Source organism: Rhipicephalus sanguineus, chromosome 10, assembly GCF_013339695.2.
Source record: "Rhipicephalus sanguineus isolate Rsan-2018 chromosome 10, BIME_Rsan_1.4, whole genome shotgun sequence".
NCBI lineage: Eukaryota > Metazoa > Arthropoda > Arachnida > Ixodida > Ixodidae > Rhipicephalus > Rhipicephalus sanguineus.
Genome location: NC_051185.1, coordinates 127,895,700 through 127,920,859, shown reverse-complemented (window position 1 = coordinate 127,920,859; position 25,160 = coordinate 127,895,700). Strand labels below are relative to the sequence as shown.

The following is a 25,160-nucleotide window of genomic DNA, read 5'->3' as shown; positions in this document are numbered from 1 at the left end:
TTTAGTTTCCTTGTGCGTTGCCTTACAGCGCCTCCCATTTTTTATTGAGCCCTACTTGAGCCTAGCCAGGTTAAGTAAGTGTATTATGACATTCGCACAACTCCATGATAAAATACTGGCTACGTCCCTGTGTGGGATTCACTTTGCTCTCAAAATCACTTCGCGATAAGTAAATTGATATGCGATAATATCTTCCATTACATCACGCTCTCATATCACCTACCGATACTATTATGGACGTAGCCGTATACGCATTCACTGCTAAAATCAATTTCGCACACAATATGTCTACATGTAGATTTCTATGGACCAATAATTACCTAGCTAGTATGCAGAAAAGTCACATTTAAGTCTCATTTCGAGGCACACTGGTATAGCGGGATGTTTCAGCGTACTGAGCGTTGCATGCAGTGTGCTTTTTGCATGTTCGGTAGCTCACTACGTACATAGCCTAGTACTACCGGTATGATGTAGCATGCTAAGCCAGAGAAGCCTCCCCAGTATTCTTTATACAGGGACTCTCACCCATTCTCTCGCTCTTACTAATCACTAATCGCGAAAGGAAGATGGTAGCCGGTACAGTACCTCTGTGTTATTAAAATAGCAGAAGGCAGAAGACTGTACTTTCATAAGCTTACAACATGTAATCACTTACGCGGCATTTCCGTAAGTATATGACAGTAGCATACATCTGTAGAGAGTAAGGCAGAGTATGCGAGCCATCATGCGATAAGGGATCCCACCCCATTGCTCTTATTTGTGATGATCTATGACTACTCTTTGGACACTCACGAAAATAAGAGAGAGAGAGACAAAACTTACCAAGGAACGAGCTAAGTTCTACGAGCTACCGCGAAGCATACGAGAGCCGAAAGTAAGAACAAGATCCGCAAATTGCTGTCCGAGCACAGCCGATTTATTTGTTTCGTCTTAGCCTTCAGGCGCACCGCGCAGTAAGCTCATCCTCTATTAGAACAATTTCCATTACCGCCGAGTGCGAGGGGCTCTGGCATCGGCCAACCACAGAGTCGGCTCCCTCTTCTCCAACGACGTATCAACCCCTCCTCCCGGCAGGTTCTTCAGCAGACTCATTAATGTTTCAGCACCTCGTTTACTTTCTCTCATTTGCCGACGCTTTTCCTTTTGATGCTTCCCTTGCCCGACGGGAGCGCGCCCTTCCTCCCCTGCGGCTTCATCTCTGCCGGACGGGGTCCCAGGATGATGACCACGCGAGGGAAATTATGCAGCAGCCGGCATCCTACGCAGCTCGCACACACCCCGACCTAGGCGCCCGAGAGGCATCCTTTCGCCCCTGCCTTTTTTCGTTATGACCCAGCGCAGGGAAGCAACGACACAGGCAGCTTTCTTGCTTCTTCGTGCCCAGCTTGCTTGCAGGTCGTTCGGACAGCAGTGGCCGCTCGTGCAAGACAAATGGACTTTGCCGTTTCTCTCTGCTGCCCAGCCATTACGATAGCGGAGCTCGGCGTAGTTGTATGAACTTTCGAACGCTACGCCGGGCTCTTGCTTACGAAGCGCGACTTCTCTTCTGTGAGTCTGGCGCTTTGTGACAATCATTTTGTATGAGCAGAGGAATGGCTTCCACTTGTGTAGCGCCGCATTGGCAAGCCAGCATTAACGTACATACCTACGTCACTAGGTCTGTACCTAGCGGTGCGCACGTACTGACGTATGCGCAGCGCACATCTACACCGTATATGGTACCGAAGCCCATGTCTGTAACCACTACGCCACGTGTGCATGTCGCATCAGGTGCAAAATAATGCTTTTAAGAATGTGCCGACTGCCTGTAGGCGTGTCCAGGAGCATCCCTCAACGCTGATGGCGCTCCTTTTCGCAGGCCAGCGCGTTTCCACAACGTTGACGGAGTGTTTTGAAGTCCCCGTTATACTACTGGCATTTACAACGCACATCATACGATTTCAGCTGTAATTTTCTTCTAACAGTGCTTCCACTAATTCCTAGCCTCATTATGCCATTTTTCTCTGGGTAATGCGGTAGGCCTACAGCGCCCAAGCAAACTGCATTTGGCAACATAGCACGCCCAAAAGCATATCCACGCATAGGCTATCGTGTATATCATAACCGTAACTCTACGCCTGCAAGCTTAATCAAGATATTACAGAAATGTCTGGTTATTGGTTTACTTATGTCTTAACGATTCGCAACGCTAGCGTTATCGTAGCAGGCGTAGCTAGTTTGTTCCGGGATCTGCAGACGCTACACAAGACCAACGTACTATCCAGTAAAAGGCACAGCTGCTATCTCCCTCTCTCTCTCTCCCTGCCGAGCTGTTCCCAATGGCGTCCCAGTCGAATCGCCGTTGTACGTGCAAGGAACGTGTTTGAAGATGACGTCACCTCGAAAGTTATGCTACTCGCGAGACAAATTGTTAAGGAAGCTGATCTTAAATTGCTTGATAAGTGCAGCATGGAGGACTATTTCCGTAATACATTCTTTTTTTAAAGACTTCTCTGCGTCTTTAAGTATTTCCAGTTGTCTAACATAACAGTTGTATTTTAATAACATAACATAACGAAAGCAGATGTCTAACATGTGTGAAGTATGTTCGAGATTAAATAAATAAGGAAATAAAAAAATAAATAAATAAATAAATAAATAAATAAATAAATAAAAGACAGACAGACAGACAGACAGACAGACAGACAGACAGACAGACAGACAGACAGACAGACAGACAGACAGATGGAAACGCTCAAAGAACCAAAGGTTCGCTAAGCAATGCTCCGCATTTAATAAATAACAAGAACGAATCACTTCTCGTACAAATTCTTCCGAGTAAATTCATCCTAACCTGTCAGTAACCTTTTCATATTACCAATATGGAAAATTCAAACGAAACTATTTTGCCCTTTCAAGCATAGTCTGCTATAGCAGGCAAAAAACATAGAAAGTGAAAAAACAAGCGCACAAACAGCCTCCCAAGGAGCCCCCCCTCACCGGTTGCATTGTTGTAGCAGGTCTGATGCAGTTTTCCTGAGAACAGCTCGAGCCCGATGATGGCATAGATGATGATGACGAACACCACGAGGAGAGCGATGTGAAGCAAAGGCACCATGGCTTTCAGAATGGAATTCAAAACAACTTGTAAACCTGCAATAAATATGCGTTCGCAAAATGCATTACTCTGCAGTAGCTTACGCCTGTTATGTAATAAAACGGAAAGGCGGGTTAGTTGGTTTGGTTGCATAATGATAATATTGCGCACGCAACACGAAGACACAGACGAAAAGTTCACAAGGACCAGCGCAGTCCTTGTGAACTTTTCGTCTGTGTCTTCGTGTTGCGTGCGCAATATTATCATTATGCCTGTTATGTACATAATGCTACGCCAAGTAGTCGCCCCCAAACGATCCAAGTTCCCCCATTTTCCCTTGATCTACAAAGAAGGCAATGAGATGCCATGATGCTTTGGTAGGATATGCTTCGATTTTATGCACTACACACTGATAACCCCTTTAGTAAAAAAAACTGAGTTTCGTATTTAATATCAAATGTAGCCCAAAGACATATGTGTTTCTTTCATAGCTGAGTGTATTTACTTAATATACACAAAAGGTATATTCGTCTATTCCGAAGGGAAGGGGCAGAAGTGAAAAGTAAAGCGGGGGAAATAACCCAAACTTCCATTACACATAAAATACAATAAACAGCAACATGTCAAGGAAAAGAAAATCGCATACAAATGGAAGTTAATGGAACATATATACGGAATTCGCCTGGAAGTGTGACATAAGTAGACCAATAGAAATATAAAACTAAGATTGCTATCATATATATATATATATATATATATATATATATATATATATATATATATATATATATATATATATATATATATATATATATATCGTGGGCACTAGTTATGTGCTTCTTTCTCATCTGTGCATTATCATAATCATCATCATCCATTTGTCTCTCTGTCCTCATCATCACCGTGTGTCATTGTCATCATCATCGGATGTGTGCGCGCTCGGCCGATTCTCTTCCGAGGCCTTGAGTCTAACAAACGTCTCTTCAACCAAGACGTCATAACATACGATATATATATATATATATATATATATATATATATATATATAATACAGTTTCTTACAATAATACCTAAAGGGGAATCTGGCGCTAGTGTATACGCGGGCTCCTTCAGCGGCGCTTCAACCACCACGGGAATGATGGGAAGTACAGGCTTCGAATTTGCTTCGGATGGATTAGGTTCTTGAGATTCGCGTTGCTTGTTTGCCGACTGTAAAACAATGCGATATGAACTCATTTCCAATTAAAACTTGCTTCATTCTTTTGTACGTAAATCTTATTGCGAAACGTTTGCCTTACCGTGGGATGGAACTGAAACCTGGACAAATTCAACCACCAGGGAATGCATTGTTGTGTTCCAGATTTGGCATCAAAATCTAATGAATTATTTTCTTTACAACACTTACAACAAACGCGCTCGTCTTTCCCTCGAAAGTACGCATTATCTATTTATGGAAATAACAGTACCGCCTTGAGGGAGAAACACTTAACGTATCATCTGCTGCGATGCTAAATGCGTCTGTCCAAGTGGCCTACCCCCAACATATCTCTCGTTTTGTTGTGAAGTCGAGTCAGAGGAGCGTGACGGTGCGTCTACATAGCTTCGCCGTGGTCTTGCAATCGATTTGAAAGAGTTTTGACAAGTAGTGCTTATCACAAAACGTGATGCAATTTCCTGCACTCGTATGGGACGCTACATCTATGAGCAGCGGTGAGTGCACGACGCTTTGCTAAAACTGTCATATACAACCTGTAAAGCTGCAACGTGGCAGCAAACCAAGAAAACCAGCGGTCTTCAGCCTCTTTGAACAACAAAGGCACTGCTTGTGTGCTTTGCAACGCACCCCACTGCCCACGCCTCGCAAGGAACGAAACTGAAACTGTAGAAAAAGATCCGGAGACAGTTCGCTAGCTAACGAAATCCAATCCGAAGCCTGTTCTTTTTATCATTCCTATGGTGGCTGAACGATCGCAGCGCCAGTTTCCTCTCTAGGTTATTGTATGAAACTCTATGGACCCATGTATACTACATGAGAACGACGAGGGGGGCATTAAAGGCCTGACCACAAGTACGCGTTTTAGCGTGTCAGCGCGTGACCTTTTGACGCGACGCCGGGCCTTCTCCCTATGAGGAGAGAGGTCGCACGGCTACGCGAAGCTGCGCGCCCTCTCTAACCATCGGGAGAGGGCGCGGCGAGACGTCAAAAAAGCCACGCGCTGACACGCTGCAACGCGTACGTGTGGTCAGGCCTTAACGGGCACCGTCTAGTGGGGCTGCGGATATTCGAAGACGAAGACGTTTTCCTGTTCAGCTGATTTCAACAGGCTGTTTCGCTGCAGAAAGGTTTCTTGTCTTTTGCCCGCGTTGCGTCGCGACACTGGTTCTGGGCCGCAACACTGCCTGATGTTGCACACTCCCACAGGAAGCCGTTCATCCACCCCGAACGCATTGTCACCTATTGCAACTCCCGTGTTTGCTTCAGTCAGAGATTTCGAGGCCTCGAGCCAAAGCTCAAACCCAGTAACCTTCTCTCAGGCACCGCTTGCCTCTAACAATGGCCAACGCCAGCCCGCAACAGGTGCCCCAGCCAGCTGTCCTCCGAACCCATCCCACGTGACGCTCTTTCAACCATTGGTGCCCGATCGCTCCAGTGGTGGTGCCCATGAAGACGTTGACGACTGGCTTGAACGCTATGAATGTGTTACCAAGATCAATCAGTGGTCTGATCAACAAAAGCTCTCCCACGCCTAGATTTACCTTGACGACAGCGCTCGTACTTGGTATGAGAACAGAGAAGCCAGTCTGTCTACATGTAGTGACTTCCGACAGCAGTTCGTTGATACTTTCGCCAGCGTCGGCCGACTGGATCGTGATCAGCAGCTATTAGAGCTACGGGTTAAAATAACTCAATGAAACCTTCGCGATGTTCGCCGAGGATATGACTCGTCTCTTTCGCAAGCTAACCCGAACACGACTGATGAAAAGAAATTGAGCTACCACATGCGCGAGCTCCGGCGCAACCCTCCAAGTACAGTGGCTGACTTCATAAAGGAAGCTACGGCTGTCGAGCGGGCACTTCTTTCAACGATGCAGGCAGTATGATCGCATGTCCAGCAGCGCCTCAACCAGCGCCGCCATCCTTAACGTTTGAGAATCAGAGCGCCTTGCGAGACCTGGATAGGGGGATTTTTCGCGAAGAACTTCAGAAGTTGCGGACTCCGGTAGTTGAAACACCCATGGCGTCCATCGTCGACGTCGTGCGCGAAGAAATCCGGCAAGCATTCTCGACAGCTGACCCCGATGCCGAGCAGCGTCCCATGAGCTACGCCGCCGCTGTTCGACGTCCAGCACCCGCTATGCCGTCGCCGCCGCCGTGCCTTAGCACCTTGGTCACCGCCGCAAGAGGAGACATTGAGGCGACCACCCGTACTGCCGTGCCGCCAGCCGTCCACAGCCGCGCCATGGGTAGCGTCTCAACAGGAGATGCTCAGACGTCCATAGCTCCGAGAAAGAGACGCATGGCGCACAGTAGAGCGGCGTCGACTTTGTTTTCACTGTGGATGTGCAGGCCCTATTTCCCGCCATTGCTGGCATCGCGGCGATTCGTTTCGACATCTTCGGTCATGGTTTCACGGCCGACGCGCCACCGACGAATACATACCACGCCACGACGACGCTTCTTTTCAAGGGCCTCCCCGTTCTCATTTTGACGACTGCCGCACCACTGACGCGGAGGTTATGCCTAATCCCCCGGAGGGCTTGTGACGTCGATCACGCTCTCCATCTCCCGTGCATTCGCCTTCTTCGCATCACCGCACCTTCGCCGACCTTATTGCAAGGAGGTTACCCAGCCCGCGTCGGGGAAACAGAGCGGCGACCTCCGGTGGTAAGTTTGCAGGCTATCAAGACGACATTAGAAAGCTCCCATTCCTCCCACTGCACGACGCTGTAAAGCCGACAAGACGTGATATTGACGAAATTGTGACCGCTGACCTTACTGTACTTCTTGACGGACAGAAGGTGACAGCCTCAGTCGACACTGGTGCAGACTTTTCTATTATAAGCCACGACCTCGCCATCCGCCTCAAGAAAGTGAACACGCCTTGGACATGGCCCTCATATCAGAACGGCAGGCGGCCAGTTACCAATGCCTACCTGAAGAGCGAGAATTGACATATGAGGTTCTCCTTTCGTGGCGTCGTTCGTAGTTCTCGCGCCATGCTAAAGAGATCTTATTGGCTTCGATATTTTACGACAATATGGTGCGGTCATCAACATCCCGGACAGTTTGATTACGTTCTGCAACAGTCCTGGCTTAGTTGATTGTCCGGAGGCGAAACATAACCTCTGCGTCTTACTGATGACGATGTGGTCCTCCCTCCGAGGTCGTGCACGCTTGTTTTCGTGGCAGGTGATGTCCTGTTGGACGGCGAAGGAGTTGCGGACCAAATAAGCTCGCTCTTTACCCATGGCATTTACTTCGCACGAGGTATCGTCAATATCACTGCTAGATGCACGGACTTGCTGCTGACCAATTTCAGCGCTGAGCGCCCTCACTTCCCAAAAGGCCTCCCAGCCGTCGCCTACTTTGACGATGTCTTGGATGCCGAAGGCTGTTTGTCGGTACTCGACGAAGCACCAAAACCTGATCCAGCACCCCTTCTTGACGTTAGCACTAATTTGCCAAAAGACGAGCGACGAAGGCTCCTTGAGCTGCTAGCGGAATTGCAAGACTGTTTTTCGTCCACATCAAGATCTGGTCGCAGGCATCTTACCAAGCATCGGATAATTACTGAAGACACTGCGATACCCGTTCACCAGAACCCTTATCGTGTGGCTGAAAAGGAATGAGAAGCGATTCAACAAGTAGACATAATGCTTGAAGATGCCGTCATTCAGCCATCAAAGAGCCCCTGGGCATCGCCTGTGGTCCTAGTCGAGAAAAAGGACGGCAGCCTGCGCTTTTGCGTGGACTACAGAAAGCTAAATCAGATGACCAAGAAAGATGTCTATACGGGGGTCTATCCGCTTCCCCGTATAGACGACTCTGGAGAGAGACTTCGACGTGCTCGTTACTTTTCTTCAATGGACCTGAGGAGTACATATTAGCAAATCGAGGTAGACCCGAGAGACCGCGAGAAAACCGCTTTCGTGACGCCAGATGGCTTATATAAATTAAAGTCTTGCCCTTCGATTTGTGCTCAGCGCCTGCTACCTTTCGAAGGCTCATGGATACCGTGCTTTCCGGGTTCAAGTGGAAAACCTGCTTAGTCTATCTTGAGGATGGCCTATATAGTGTTTTCAGCAACGTCAAACGAGTACCTTGAAAGGCTTGCAGTGGTTTTACGAGCCATACGGTCCGCGGGTCTCACGTCAAAGCCAGAGGAGTGCCACTTTTGCTTTGAAGAACTGCAATTTCTTGGTCATGTCGTCAGTGATGCAGGCATTCGTCCAGATCCTGAAAAACTTACAGCCGTGGCCCGTAGCACAGTTCCCAGTGCCGTCCGATAAGAAGGCTGTCCGGCGATTTCTGGGCTTCTGTGCCTATAATCGGCGGTTCATCGTGGACTTCGCACGCATTGCGTCACCATTAACTCGCCTCACGAAAGAACACGTCAGCCTTTCAGTGGAAAGTCTAGCAGGAAGTTGCTTTTAATGATCTGCGCCAGCGTCTACAAACGCCTCCAGTGCTTGCCCATTTTGACGAGGCTACGATGCTTCACACTGATGCCAGCAATGTAGGTCAGGGAGCTGTGCTTGTTCAGCCACAAGGGGCACAGAAAGAGTAATCGCCTATACAAGCAGAACGCTAAGACGCACAGAGGTTAATTACTCCATGACTGAGAAAGAATGCGGTCACGAAATTTTGCCTGTATTTGTATGGCCGCCCTTTGAAAGTGATTAGCGACCATCATTCTTTGTGCTGGTTGGCAAATCTTAAAGATCCAACCGGGGGATTAGCGTGTTGCAGTATGCGGCTCCAAGAGTTCGTTGTGACGGTCGTGCACAAGTCAGAGAAGCGACATATGAACGCTGACTGTCTGTCCCCATTACCGATTTAGTCGGCTGCTCTACCTGATGAGGAGGAAACAGCATTCCTTGGTGTTCTCGACACATCCGCCATTGCGCAGCAAGAACGTGACGACTCTGAGTTGCTTGGCGTAATTAATTTCTTAGACTTGAAGATCTCAGAAAGCACCTAGGGTTTTTACAAGGGTATTGTCATCGTTTTGTTTACGGGAAAGAGGACTCTACAAAAGAAACCTTTCGTCGACCGGATCCCCCTTTCGGCACGTCATCCTGGCAGCACTTCGCACCGAAGTAGTTCAAGCATGCCACAGCGAGGGGACTTCTGGCCACTTAGGCTACACGCAAACATTGAAGAGAGTGTGGCAAAGATACTACTGGCCACGACTCACCACAGCCTTGAAGCACCCCGTTCGTACTTACCAGCGACCCAAGCCAGCTGGCCTTCTAGTTTCAGGTCCCATGAACACCGTTTGACCAAATTGGAATGGATATTTTGTCCGCTTCCTACTTGAAGTGCAGGAAACCACGGCTTTATCGTCGCGACCGACTATCTTATCCGTTATGCCGAAACAAAGGCCATTCAGAGAGGCACAGCAGCGGAGGTTGCACGATTCTTCATTGAGAAGGTTTTACTGAGGCATGGTGCACCAACAGTCGGGATCACAGACAGAGGAACCGCATTTACGGCAGCTCTTTTGGATCACGTCTTCATGCTGAGTGGAACAACTCATCGTAAGACCACCGCCTACCACCCGCACACGAACGGACTCACAGAGCGTCTAAACAAAACGACGTTGTACGTAGACGTTGAACATAAAAATTGGGACGAAATCTTCACTTATATCAAGTTTGTGTACAACACCGCCAAGCAAGACACGACTCGCATGACTCCGTTCAGCCTCATTCTCGGACGGGAGATCTGGACTATGTTGGATGCGATGCAACCGCACGAATGTGACGACACTGACACGGACGCCGATGTGTTTACGCAACGCGCGGAAGAAGCTAGAGAACTCACCCGATTGCGGATCCACCAGCAACGAGACTACGACGCAGGCCACTACAATGCTCACCACAGAACAGTTGTTTACCAAGGCGACGACAGAGTATGGGTTTGGACGCCCATACAGAAACGAGGACTATTCGAAATGCAGTTAAGGCGATACTTCGGACCATACCGAGTATTGCGGCGACTGAGTGATGTCACCTACGAAGTCGTCCCCCACGGTCCCTATTGTACGAGGCGTCGCCAGCACCATATGTAAACGAGTGACTGCGAGACCTTTGTTTAAAAAAATCACCCAATATCCACGAAGTGAATGATGATGAGTGGGCGAAGCTCTTGAGGTAATCTGGTAAATTGTCAATCCTCGTCAATTTTGCCCACTCATATATGACGTTAAGCTCAGTTGAACGTTGCCGGAGGGACGCCGCCGCTTCCCGCTCTCGCATTCCGGGGTCCGCTTCTCGTTGAGTCCGTTTCGCAGCGGCTTCCTTGGCGCGCATCCTACCGCGATCCGCCCGGCGCCGCGCCGCTTGGCGGCAGCCTCTGAAGCTCACACCGCGGGATCCCGCCGACAAGCACGAGCCGCAGCGACCATCCGCACCCGGCGCTCCTCATCATCCATGGTCCACCAAGCGCGATCCGACACGTACGGCGACGATCCAGGAGAATGAGAGATAATAGGCGCGCCGGCGCAGTCCCGCGCAGTCCACGCAGCAGCCATTCGGAGAGCAGCGGCACCTCCAACGCCATCTGGTGTCCAATCACCCAATCGCCATATTGCACACATTTCTATGGGACAGCACCATCTAGGAAACTAGACGAGAAATGGCGATGACGACACAGAATGCGTACAACGCCATCTAGTATATCGTTACCCAACTGCATCTTGCACGCATCTCTATGGGACAGCGCCATCTATTGTATGATAAGGGAGACGCTACTGGGTACGCTGTAGGGACGAGGGATTGCCCTAGACCATAAGGAGCTTCGCCCCTAAAGAACTGCCCTTCTGATTGAGCATGGGTGATGCTCTTTTAGGGAGAGGCAAATGACGTGTGTATGCTACATGTGGACGACGACGACGACGATGGGGAGCCTTAACGGACACGGTCTAGTGGGACTGTGGATATCCGAAGACAAAGAAGACGTTTCTCCTGTCCAGCTGATGTCAACAAGCTGTTTCGCTGCCGACAGGTGTTCTTGTCTTTCGTTCGCGTTGCATCGCGAGAATATATATATATATATATATATATATATATATATATATATATATATATATATATATATATATATATATATATATATATATATATTGTGTGTGACGTAGCAATTGACATGCCTTGAAGACTTGGAGAGCTGGTCACGCGTTCTTTTTTGTATTTCGAGGGCTTTCTTTGCAGCTTGTCGTGCATCGTCGCCGCGTGCTCGCTAATAAACGTCCTTACACAACAAATATGGAGAATTTTAGCGCTCCTGATCACCTTGTGTAAGCGCTGCCCCTGCTTCAAATCGTTTTTTCTTGATTTTCTCAGAAGTTGTATTTTTGGCATTTTTACGCGCGCGAACAGTCATAACTTTTTTGCTAAAAAAGGTTTTTCATTGAAATATAGGGCACTTCTTTATCACATTAATAGGTGTGCAATGAACTTTAATAAGTAAAATCGTGCCACAAGATTTAATATGGCTGCCTGTTACACGAAGGTGCCCCTAGTGTTAGTGCATAATTGAATCATTACTCCAGCTACAACTGCCACCCAAGATTTCGCGACGGGACGCTACAATGCTGTGCCGGTTATGGATCGGTGTAGCGTTTACTAACTGATTCAGCCATCGCATTGGCAAGGCAGATTCATCCATGTGCGAAAGCTGCAATTGTACAGAGACTACTGAACATCTCTTGTGCCACTGTGCCCAATTTGATGAAGATCGCCGGACTCTCCAGTGTGCCTTGAATAGACTGGATGACCGGCCCTTTAATGAAGCAAAGATCTTAGGAGCCTGGTCGCGCAATATATCAGCCCAGAAAGCCACACGAGCCCTCCTGCGGTACTTGAAAAGAACCTTATTGAGCGACCGCCTGTGAAACTCGGCACTGTGTGTGTGATGTGACATGTGTCTATCCTTCTCTCTCTTTTACTCCTCTATTCCCCCTCCCAATGTGTAGGGTAGCAAACTGGACGCATTGTCTAGTTAACCTCCCTGCCTTTCCTACATTCCTTATCTCTCTCTCTTGTCGTTATTTATTGATTATGTATTTATATTCATCTGATCTCATTTGTTTTGGTGCATTGCACTCCACAAAGCTTCTTTTATGTCCCTACAAAAAATAAGGTTTTTTATTGAGAGGAATTTCAGTTAGGATGTTCGCGTAAGGCCCAGTTTTAATGAAATTCTCAATTACGAAAAATTAAAAAATATGACTTGCTTTATCATGCTCATATGTGCTAAAGAGGTGTGCTTGATAATGTAGACTGATAGTCTGTAGCATAGGTCCGCAAACTCACTCATGGGTAGACTCACTCAGGCTCACTCAGACTCAGGTCGAACCATGAGTCTGAACGAGTCCGGCTGAGCAACATGTTGGCGAGTTTCAGTCCGAGTGATGCCGGTTGAGGAAAATTTAAGCGAGTCGGTGTCCGATGAGTCCGGTTGAGGAAAATATTCGTGAGTCTGAGTCCGAGTGAGCCCTCAGCGCAAAATATCTTTATTGAGTGAGTCTGAATGAACTCCACCTTTTATTGCCGACCAATGGCCCTATGTATTCATCTATCGGCATTACTATCAGCCTTATATCGGCTTACGTATACGCAAATCTATTCACACATGCCTCAACGCACTAGCGTTCGTGTTCCACCACAATGTATATTGATAAGAGGCGTGAGTTGGGGGAGGGGGCGGTGCCATGACCTCCCCGGCAAACTCTTTCGTGGGACGTTCTTGATAAAAATATCTCGTGTGAGTCGCATATTTCATAAAAACGTCTTTACGGGATTGCAACCATTGATAACCCGTATTTGAAGGTACGAGATCAAAAGTCGTATTGTACATCACCGATTATGTGAGCTATTGGCTTTAAAGATCGGAAAAACTAATTTTACATCAGCGGACTCATGAGTCAACTCACTCAGGCTCACTCAGACTCAGGTCAAGCCATGAATCTGAGTCTGAGTGAGTCCAGCTGAGCAATATGTTGGTGAGTTTGAGCCCGAGTGAGTCCGGTTGAGAAAAAGTATAGTGAGTCTGAGTTCGAGTGATCCCGGTTCAGTAAAAGCTTAGGCAGTCTGAGTGTGAGTGAGCTCTCACAGCAACATATATTTGTTGAGGGAGTCTGACTGAATTCCAATATTTTTTGCGACCTATGGTCTGTAGTGTTTATCGCTTTAAAAAAAAAATTTTCCGACTCTTGGCATCATACCTTAAAGATATATGAGCGGACAGCTCATAACTCTAGCTGCAACGCAGAACATACATTAGTTGACTCATTGCATTGAGAACACCAGGCACGACAACGCTATATTTCTTTCACACATACTTGCATAAAAAAGTAGGCAAAATGTATAAGCTTGTGACACTATACCAGGCTCGTAATGCACGACTAAAGGAATGACAAATTGACTGGTAACCAACTGAGATGAAGGTCAACCTTTACTGATTCACGATGAGGTAGCTCCACGCTCAGGTGCCTCGTGAAACAGTATGCTATGCCAAGGAGCTTATTCAACAGGGTGGTAAGCTGTGGTGTGCAGTGTCTCGGGGAACTGCATTCAGCTCTACGACAATACGTGTCTTTTTTGTGTTTTGCTGACGCCACGTGAACCGAATAATCGCGATTAAATCGTTATTCGGAAAAATGGGAATTTATAATTTCCCCGCACAAGTTACTAATGGTACAAAAAGTAAGCTCCAGCGCTTATCAAATGGGTGCTGCAGAGCTAGAGCTGACCTGCCGAAGGGGGACCGGGCCCCTCCTTCAAAAATAGAGAGGGGGCCGGGCCCCCCTTGCCCCCCCTGACTTTAAGCCCTGCGGCGGACAGTATCAAAAACCTAAAAGTAAGCGAAACTGTAACAGTGCTGTTTTGCCTCTGCACCACAGTAACACAATGCGGGCAAAACATTTTTTGAGCAAGTTAATTTCGACTGCGCAGCTATGCGTTCATAGTGCTTAAAGCGGACAAGCGCTTGGAGAAAAAAAAAACAATGTTGACTTTCTTATTTCATCTACTACGTGGTTGTACTTGTGCGCAACACCCAGCTTGTTTCCAGTTTGCTGCGCTAGCACCTTGCGGCATTATGTTTTTCATGGAGCTCACAATTCGTCCCCAGCCAACCACAAGTTGAGTGTTGGCTCCAATAAAATGTCAGAACTCATTCCAAAAAGAGGTAATGGTTCAAGTTAAGAGTTGTATTGGAAATATCAGACCATAGGCTTATATATGATGACGGCCAGTTCACTGCCACGATAATGAAAATTATTTGGACGAGTTCATTGAAAGCGCAGACGGTGAGAATAGCTGGGATCATTGCGGCACTTGGCGGAGCATATCTCAACCGCGCGCTTCTTTCCACGTGTCCTCTGCGATCCGCTCGATGATGTTCATTCCAAATGCCACGCAGAGTGGAGCGCAGCTAAACTTGCCAAGTACGCTTCAATTAATTGAATGAATTCAGCTAAAGAACATACTCTTTTCGTGAGGGTATGCGCCATCAAGACGGCACATAGCCACCACATAACTGTTTTCTTTCATGCGAAAGTCCAGCAAAGTAAAGAAATGTTCATAAATACTCCAGGGGATAGCACCATTAGAGACATTTTAATGGGACTTTAAGGCAGCCTAAGGTTTTTTTGTATAACTAATGTAGCAAGTGTCACTATAACGCCAGTCTATTCCTACTTTTACTATTCTATTTTCGTTTTTTGCTGTAGTAGCTTCTGTCGCAGCTGTCTCTTGGTCATTGTTATACAAAAATACAGTATCGGTTGTCTTCTATGTGACAAAATGCATATATTATTTTCTATCGTGTGCAGTAGTTATTATTAGTATATAGCAGATAATAGTTATAGCGTAGTTATACATTATTATATTTCAACTTGTAAGTGTTTCTATTATTGCAGTAGAGATGTACTATATAGTGTGTAGCATGTCGATCGTTATCACTATAAAGACGTTTATTAGCGGGCACTCGGCGACTATACACGACAGCGACAGTCGAGGCGGGGCCGACTCTCAACACGAGCTGCGTTCTCTCCGATAACAGCCGAAGAGGGCGACCCACTAGAAGGTGCTCGTGAGGACTACCCATTACTGAGTTCGAACGCTTCGCTACATCACTTTTTCTTCTTTTTTTGCTGTTGCGTAGTATGTACGTATTTCACTTTTGTATCCCCACTCCTGCTTACAGCCTTCTTAGGCTAGCAGTACTTTGCAAATAAATAAATTTCAAAGACTAATGAGTGGCTAAATGCAACGTGACATTTTTTTCTGCATTGCTTATCACGCATACATTCCATACGAACCGACATGCACGGAGCGTAGAGAGATTCACGTGAAGCTCACACGAGTATGGCTCTTGTTTTGCCGTCTAATACTTCTAACATGCACTTACCTTAAGAAAAAACTGCGCAGCAGGACGAGATACCAAGAAAGAACTGACGAAAACGAGCGCAGACTCACAACTAGTTTATAATAATAAATAATAAACTAGTTGTGAGTATGCGCTCGTTTTCGTCAGTTCTTTCTTGGTGTCTCGTCCTGCTGCACAGTTTTTTTTCTTAAGATGTTCCCGTACCAACTCGCCCAACTTTCAACCCTTGTTTTGCACTTATCGTGCTGTTTGGCGTTGTGTATTCTTATTCGTCTTTCTTTTTCTTTCAGGTCGCTAAATGTAATGCATGGTAAGTCTTTGTGCCTTGGGAAATGAGCAGCGCGACGAGTTTACCTGCGACAAGAATTTAGAATGACACGAGTGCTCACTGACAAGTGCTTTTTTTCTATTACTATTTCTTAACAAGTCGTTAAACGTAGAAGTGAAGATTATATGGTGCGTGAAAGTCGTTAAAGGGTGTCAGGAAATCACACAATTCTAGAACTAGCAGTTAAGGAATAACAAAAACAAACGAATTTCAATGAGCGATGGTTTCGCCTTAATTTTTTGGCCCTTGTATGTCCGCGCTATGCACTTAAGAAAATATTCAAACACTAGCTCGCTCACATTGCTTTTTTTCACGTGGAATACGTACGTAGAATATAATTACAGTAAGGTGCAGCACAAAAGTCGTAGAAAATGCATTATTGGCGAGCCGTAATATTCCCCTAGAATTGAATGAACACCTAGTATTCTTGCCTAAAGCAACGTGAATTAGGAATGATAAAAGAAAGAGTAATAAATGGGCGTAAATAGAAAAATTAAATTGATTAATCGGTTGTGCAAAAAGCAGGATATAAAATAAGTAAATTTCACTGCAGTTGCGTTTTTTTAGATCAATGGTTTGTTAGCACGAACCGTGGCCCCTGGAAACCGGAAATAGATTCTTAATGCGGGTCAAAATGTGTTGGCGGGCTAGTTGGTTGTTCATGCTAAGTTTCTACAGCGCGACTGGACGCGAACGGAGAAAGAACACTCTAGGCAGATAAGTGCGGCAAGTTGGGCAGGTTGGTAAAGTTGCATAACTTCGACTGGGTAGCGCAAAAACACGGAACAAAAGATAGACACGTAGACAGCACAAGCGCTAACTTTTGTTCCGTGTTTTTGCGCTACCCAGTCGATGTTATGCAACACTAGGCAGGTGGCAACCGGTTGTCATTGCGGCAAAACATGCGCGTTTGGGTCCTGCTTTTGTTTCTTGGTTTGTGTGCACCTGCTCGCGTGTGTCTATATAAGCGTCACGTGCATATGAAAAGTAATCATTCCAGTTGAAGTCAGCGCTGTGTGTGTGTTTGCGTGTTCCTTCTCCGTCCGCGCCCAGTCGCGCTGCAGAAAATTAATGCAGGTAGTTACGAGCTTGATGACGTCTGCCATCCCCATTTTCCAGAGGTCACTCATGCAACTTATTTTCTGCCTTCCATGCGGTAATTCATTTGGACATGTGTTTGCAAAGACGTTGGTGCCTCTGTGTGGCCGACTGGTGGCTGCCCCTTCTTTTCTGATATGAGGGCTTTCCTGGCAATATTGCTTCTAGCGCTTTTCAGGTCATGAAAATTTTATACTACAGCTACCCTGCAGTTCTTCCTTAGACTTTACTGTTAGTCATCAAGAAGGGCATAAGCTCTCGGCAGTTCACGTTCCACTGTGTTATTTCAGCGCCACGGCAGCAGGATACTCACTTGGCACTCCAGAAACTAGCCGCAGTGGCCTCAAAACTCGGAATGCACGCAACGCTTTCACGTCAAAGCCTTCCCTCATAAATGCGGATAAGGCTGTACTGATAAGACTGCAAATAAGGAAAGGTTGGTGGGGACAGAGAAAGAGAATTGTAAGCATCATCATTCGCCAAGTCAGGCAGCAGTGCACATACCGCAGGGATCGCAACACGGAACGCGCGAAAACAGGTGTTTTAATCAACCCCGTATACTCTTGAAGCCCCGTGCAATGAACATTTGCATGGCGCGAGCACGATTGTGCGGACTGCGTCATCGTGAAGATGGGCGACAAAGGAAAACTGGCTTAAGCATTTCAAATAACTTCCTTTCTCTTGGTGCGCTTTCTGAAATTCTAGTGACAGTTACTCAAGCCATTGAGAAGTCGAAACTTGGCTAGTATCCTGCTGCGCAACCTAATAAAGAAAGGGTGGAAATTTGTAGTTTAGTATGAACCAAAAAGACCTCAAGAAACGTTCACTGAATGTACTGCAGTCGCATATTCTGGCACGTTTGTGCTAGTATAGTGACAGGAAAACACGCAAAACAGGGCCTACTAAAGGCAATGCATTTCTATTGCTGGTTTTTATAATTTCACATTCACGTGTTTAATGAAATAACTAGATATATCTGCGCCACAAACACATGAAATGCAGAAAACGACCGTTATTGACATTTTGGGGCCAATCGACATCCCGGCGTCACTCGCAAGTGCCCGATGCAAAAGAAAAAACATGTTGCAGCTTTTTCTACCCGTTTGATGCAATAGAGCGGGCAGAAGGAAGAAGATTTAACCACTAGATGATGATAGACGAAATACAACGTAAGAATGTGGTATCAAATTGCATGTATTAGCCATACAACTTATTTTGAGGGTCGCAAGATTTCAAGCAACAGAGCCTCAGTTCTTGAGCAGAGGTAAACCGTCCGCATTATACGAGGTCTGTCTCGAGAGAATAATGCTGGAACGCTCCCTCTAATAGCCATATAACTGCATAGTGGTTCTTTGCAGTAGTACCAGCGGCACCATTAGGGTTCGGTACTACCGGTAACAAAAAGCGCGAATTGACATAACCGGTACCAGTACCAATGGGAGCACCTCTATCAGATGTATCTTGAGAATTGATACGCATCTTTTGGCTACATTATTTCCGAGAATGCGCAGAAAACATGCTAGAAACGTATTCCATAAAGAGTAATTCGTAAAAAAATGTTTTCCTTTCAAGGCATGTTACAGCATCAACCACTGGCAAATTTTTGGTTTACCTAACACAGCGATTGTTTAGAAGGAAAGAAGTGGAAATTTTAAGGGCTCGTTTTTCTTTGTTATACACAATATTAATGAGCACTACAGACAATAATGCCAAAAGCGTTTAGGTAATTCTAAGACATTAAATATCACAACTGGTGCTGCGAATTCCACTGCTCCAATACGCTTACACAAATTACGTTAATCTTGCATGTTAATTGCTTACGCCGAGTTTCAAAGCAGATCATCAGGAAAGAAGTTTACGTAACATTTCTATAACGAGCGCGAACTTGCAATCAAATTTTTTCAAGACGAGCAAGACTATATCTTTTCATTTCGTATTCCTTATCTCGATATGCGGCCTTTAGTTGTACTAGTTCCGCGAATAGCAATTTGACCCCGTAATACCCAATGTCCACATACGTTACGACGTGTTCTATATCGCCAGCATCCGATTTAATAATGAGAAAGTGGGCGCATACATTTCTGATTCGTTGGAGCGCCTGATGAGATGTGGGCAGTTTAAAAGGCAAACTGCTGATTAATTCATCGCTATGCTATTAGGACTCCATCGAAATCCATTGCTTTTGCACAAAAGTACTTTACATGGCTGCAAGCTAAGTTCAGCGAGTTTCTATGATTTTCTGTCTTTCGGAATGACAGTGTTATCATATAAGCACAAGAGAGAACAGCAATTAAAGGTGACGAGATGCATACTTACCCTATAACTACAATTATGAAATCTAGAAAATTCCACGAGTTGCGTAAGTAAGCACCTGGGTGTAACAGGAAGCCGTAGGCAATAATTTTCATAAAGCATTCGGCTGTAAATATCACTAGAAATATATACTCCACTTTTTCCTGAAACGAGAAGAAAGTGCAACGAGAACGGGTTAGTGCACAACAGGAAAGGAAAACACGCAACGGCAGAGGCCGGCAATATTTAAGCTCACGTCAGCGACACCTACGGGAAGCTAATAATAATAATAATAATAATAATAATAATAATAATAATAATAATAATAATAATAATAATAATAACATCAACAACAACAACAAAAATAAAATTACACCATCTCCCGCTAAAGGGGACCATGAGGTGATGCGAAGCAGAAAAATTTGCACGATCGCGTTCCGTTGGCGTTCGCTGAGCATGCTACCGACCTCGGGTATGCTACCGACATCGCGTCGTGGAACGCAAAGAGGAACGCTACGCGCGTCGTGTCTTCCCTCTAGACTGGCCGTTAATTCTCACAGGGCGAGCAGGGCGAGCGGGGAACGCGGTTGACAGGCGCGCGAGGGGGGGGGCGACGTAGGAGAGGAGAGAGACGGGGAGGGGACGCGCATGCGCTGGCGCTCATCGCCGCGTTGCGCAGGAGAGAATTTCTGCATGTCGAGCCCGCGTTTCAGAGGAGGAGTGGAGAGGGTTAGGGGAGAGGGGAAGTGGAGACGGGGAGGGGGAGAGGGGGAGTGGGCAGGGGGAAAGGAGAGATGGGGAGTGGAGAGGAGTTGTGTGGAGAGGGTTTGCGCATGCGCAGTAAGCGTGGTCACGCCGCACACCACCACCACCAGCGGTTTGAACTCCGCTATAAGATGCTTCGCATCTAATAAAATAATAACTCACATATGGGCTAATTTTCGTCACGAAATGAAGGTAGCGCGAAATAACAGTTAGGGAAACAGCTGGGCAAGGCACCACAAGCGCGTACTAGCAACGCAAACTTATGAAAGAAACGGAACGAAAACGTCCTCGCAGTTTATAACAGTACAATCGAAAGAACAGGTCACTGGTTACTTCGTATGCACCCTAAGCGCTCGTCACGTCGTGTGTAATTCCTTGTATCTGTTAATTCCCGCTACCTTGATTTTATGTTGCATACATGAAGTAACGTTTTTTTTTAAGGCGAAAGCCTTAGATGCCTCGTCAAATGTGAAACTTCACCGTCGGCGTCCAAATGCGTGATGCAACGAAATCATCGTCATGTGAGGACGTCACAGATCGGCAAAATTTGCCAAGTCACCATGACGTCATCAGGACTTATGTGACTTCCCATAGTGTTACGTCCCATAATGACGTCATCAAACGACACCGTCACTTGGCCAAAGGTGGGCCGCTCACGGAGGCAGTCCAAAACCAGGTGAAGCGCAGACAGCTTGCAATGCCTCCGATCCCGGAGGCAGTATAAAACAACGTTAAGCGCAGAAAGCTTTTTGAGGAGGGCTGGGGAGGATAAGTACATCGACTGAGAGGAATAAAAATACGCCCTTCTCCTTCGGGTAGTCTTTTGCGAATGCATAAGCAACCCTGTGAGTTTTCTTCTTTTCCCCGTTATTGAGATCAAGACTTTCATTTAAGGCATAATGTTTTAAGCCCTCTTAGGTTAATACATAAGATGCCCTGTGAGTTTCCTTCTCCATTTTACTGCGATGAAAACTTGCGCTTAAGGCATAATTTAAGGCAATATGAGCGCAATTGTGCTCTAGTCCTAATTACTTTATCAGAGAGCACATCAGAGGCTCGTTACACATCAGAGGGTCGTTTGTCTACCCTTACATTGCCCACTTCTGTCTTTCTCTACACTCTAAGAAAAAGAAAGCGTATACGTGACTCTTTTTGGAGAGTTCTGACTTGCCACGTATAGGGTGCTCTTTAAAGAGTCACGGTGACTGTCTTGGTGGGTCAGTGTCGGCGCACTCTGGGAGAGTTCCCTGACCCTCAAGGAAGAGTGGTAGGGCTCTTATCCGAAGGATCACGTTACCACTTATAGAGAGTCAGACGACCCTTGCCGGTAACACTCCTACGGGGGTCAAGTGACCCACACCGAAGCGTGAAGCGACTCAACTATTTTAAGCTACTCTTTTGACCCTCGCTATACTTTTGCACGACTACTGTTGAAGATAGTGAGGTATTCATTTTAGGCAAGTCCAACAATACTTGCCGTTCTGCCCAAGCGACTGCAAAAAAGAATAGTTCAATTTTAGCAGTATTTGAATAAAACTCGTCAAAACAACACACCTTTCGCAGCAAGGTAATATAGAAACCGCGAAAAGATGGTCTATGCTTTCCAATTAAGAAAAGTTTAGGTATTCCTCATTTACATGCTTGTATGAGTATAGCCAACTAAAATGTGTGACTGATGTGCATAGTGTCATATGGTGCAAAATAAACTGCAGTAATCGGCATCATGTTTCAATCTTTATTCTTTATCATCAAGAATAAATCAAAAAGTGGTGACGGCTAGAGGCATCAGACTTGTGACTTGCTAGGCTGTCGCTCCTGTTCAGCGTGAGCACCATAAAAACGGTATCTGAAAAGCAGAAGGTGAAATTATCATGAGAAAATGAAATTGCAGTAAAAGTTCGCAAAATCTACAAAATAAGTAGTTCACACGGACATAATGAAGGCTCACAAAAAAACAACAAATGCAAACAGGCATGGTAAGGAACCAAGTTTTTTGCCGTTATCGTGTAAAACACAACTTGCAAATAGTAGCTTTTTTAACACGTCACTTGGCGACAAACTTGCAGCACAAGATCATGTGAGCCTTTTAAAATAACAAACGAAGTTGGTTTAAGCTCCTTTGCGTGAGTGCATCTCACTTCTTTTCCTACGTCGCCTTCTCCAACCAAAGGAAATGTAGGACCGACTGCCCCGTTCGGTTGACAGGGCGAACGCCGCTGTTAATTTTTCCATCACGAGCGGTGAGGCGCCAGACCAAGCGACACCTTCGTTTCCCCGAGGGTGGCTGTCAACTGGAGTGAAGAGGCGGCAGAAGTGATCCGGGGTTCTGGGTATAACCACAACATACACACTGCTTATTTGTATTTAAAACCACCCTTTGTTCAACAAACCGTTACTGTACACACATCTGACACGAGTGTTTCGTTCGAAATAATTTCCCAACGAAAACAAATTTTCACGTAAAAGGCAGCGGGAACATCGTTTCGCAATAGGCACTGGCTATGCACGAATAAAAGCACTTCTTTTCTGAGAAATCGCCTCAAAATTTGGTTTCAGAATAAGCACGGCCTTGCGCCAGCATATTCCGACACCCAAGCACATCCTCCGGCATTCAGGGGCACGCCGTGAGCGGTTACTGACCGCATGTTTTACAACCGTAACCCATGCTTAAATATTCAGCAAACACATTCGAGTACGAGTACGGACGCCGTCTACGTCGAGATCAGACGCGTAATATGCTGGAATTAGCGCACATAACTCCCACAATCACGTACACTCACTTTATTCTGTTATAGCGTCATCGCAGATGTTGGCAAACCACGAAAACAGCAAACTGAAACGAAGGAAAAAGTGCACGGCGGCGACCGCAAAAACGCGCGCCGTCGAAAATCTCCAGCTTTTTCGCCTTACCGGCGAGGCGTGTCCAACTTACGTGACTAAGACGTACGTGCTGGAAGCATCCTACTATATCTGCACCTCAAACTACCGTCTTTTAGCCAAGAAAAACCATAATATATAGTTAGTCTAAGCGTTCTGTGGACGGGCATATTTTTTCACGTTCGCATGCGCGGAAGCACGCTGCACACGCAAGGTTGATGGAAATGTTATGAAGTAGACTAAAGCGCATCTCAAAACGACATTTTGCACCTTCAGCAGTGCAGACACAATGTGCGATCAGCAAAAAATGACCCTTGATAATTGTTTGCATCGCTCATTTTATGGGAGCATGTACAGCAACGCGCATAACGGTGTCAACTCGATAACTTACAGCTTTAGTTGGGCAATCGCAACAGCCCCGCGGACGCAGGCTGCTGTTGGAAATGGCTGGCAGATAACTTCCGCAGAGCTGCTGCAGACGCCCAGCTAAGGCTGTATAATTAGTAAGTACGACAGCAGTACACTCACCGTTAATGGGCGCATGTTGTCCGTGTCCGCAGCTCCATGAATATTCCGCTCTCCAAGCGTGACTTCGAGCACGGAACCTGGCGTCAACGCCACCGAAGATGCGCATTTTTGTTCGAACACAAACCTGCACGACAGGCAACTGACACAACCCGCGCTACCGACGCAAGGCATTCCAAGAGACCGAGCAGACTGAGAGGGGAGGTCGAGGCGCGGTACCAGCCGGGCTGGCTCCGTCGGCGATCCACCGCCCCAGAAAGGCGCCGAACGGCAAACGCGCGATACGTATGGCGTATACCACGGCGCCTTCATCAAGGAAGCAAATCGAAACGCGATTCAGAAGAGTCTCGTGATAGAGCACTGCACGGGCCCGGGCCGGGTAAAGGGTTGTTGGATCGGGCCCGGGCCGGGCTCGGGCCCATGATCTTCGGGCTCGGGTCGGGCTCGGGCCTGAGCCAGGCCCGTATTGGGCCCGGGTCACATACGTATATGTATAATTGCGTGTGTGTTGTGTGGCTTTGTTTTTGTTGTTTTGTGGGGTTTAACTTCCGGAAGGGACCCAGGCTATATGAGACGCCGTCCTTGAGGGCTCCGGGTTATTTGAACAACGTGGAGTGCATTGGCGTGCACAGAAGTTGCACAGTACAACACGTCTACAATTTTGCTCCATCGGTATGCTACACTAGATTTCAAGAAACGCATAATATAAGTTTCCGCCATTATAGTGAGTGAAAGACTTTCTTGGGTACCGTATAAGGAAAGCAACGATAACCTGCCTAGATTAGTGTATATAAGATGTGCGCGTTCGTATCTAGGGAAACATTTCGAGTATGCAGATACGCTCGCATGCCCGTAGGCTGGCCAACACGACTTGTGAGTCATTAATATCTCAGGAGCTGTTTTTTGTGCATTTTGAGTGCAAGATGCGGAGCGACTCTTAGCACAGGGCGAACGCCGTTGTTGATTTTGCCATTACTAGTGGTGAGGCGCCAGACCATAGAGACACTCGTTTCCTCGAGTGTGGCTCACAAATGGAGTGATCAGGCTAGAGAAGCGATCCGGGCGTCTTGGAGTAACCAACACGCAGACTGATTAGTTTTATTTAAAGCACCCTTTATTCAACACACCGTTACTGTACACACGTCTGACACGAGGATGGTGGCTCGCTCGTTAACGGGTGTGCCTTGCTTTGACAGATCTATGGCACTGCGGTGGCGGTGACTCGGGGAAGAAGGGTGGGACAAAGAACCTTGTTGTTTTGAGCACGAAAACGTAGTGTAGATCGGGTGCAGTTGCCTGCCGAGGAGTCAACACGACAGCTTTAATTTATGTAACGCTGCCCAGCCTGGTGTAATCCTCCCAGAAGCAGCTAGAGTACGTTTTTTTTCATTGCATTGCGCAATAGATGCAGTTTGCAGGAGACTTGCTATTTTTCCTCAACAGCCCTAGCTCGTATGCAGTTGATGTAGACTCAACCTAAAAATGTCTGCCATGCCTTTTTTCTCCACTTTATGCAGGTATTATATCTTGTAGTTGTTCTTTGAAATTCAAAAATGAGATGGCGTGGTTAGCACTGCGTA

At 46.5% G+C, this 25,160-nt stretch overlaps 1 protein-coding gene across 1 annotated transcript in view; it reads right to left on the bottom strand.

Annotated features, from left to right (window-relative positions):
• LOC125756273 (muscle calcium channel subunit alpha-1-like) overlaps window positions 1-25,160 on the bottom strand; it is a 165,006-nt gene that overhangs the window by 16,703 nt on the left and 123,143 nt on the right. The window contains exons 4-6 of the mRNA XM_049420242.1: window positions 19,438-19,577; window positions 17,435-17,541; window positions 2,980-3,132 (exon numbers count right to left, since the gene is read on the bottom strand). Coding sequence (XP_049276199.1) covers window positions 2,980-3,132; window positions 17,435-17,541; window positions 19,438-19,577 — 400 coding nt within the window. The remainder of the gene's footprint in view (window positions 1-2,979; window positions 3,133-17,434; window positions 17,542-19,437; window positions 19,578-25,160) is intronic.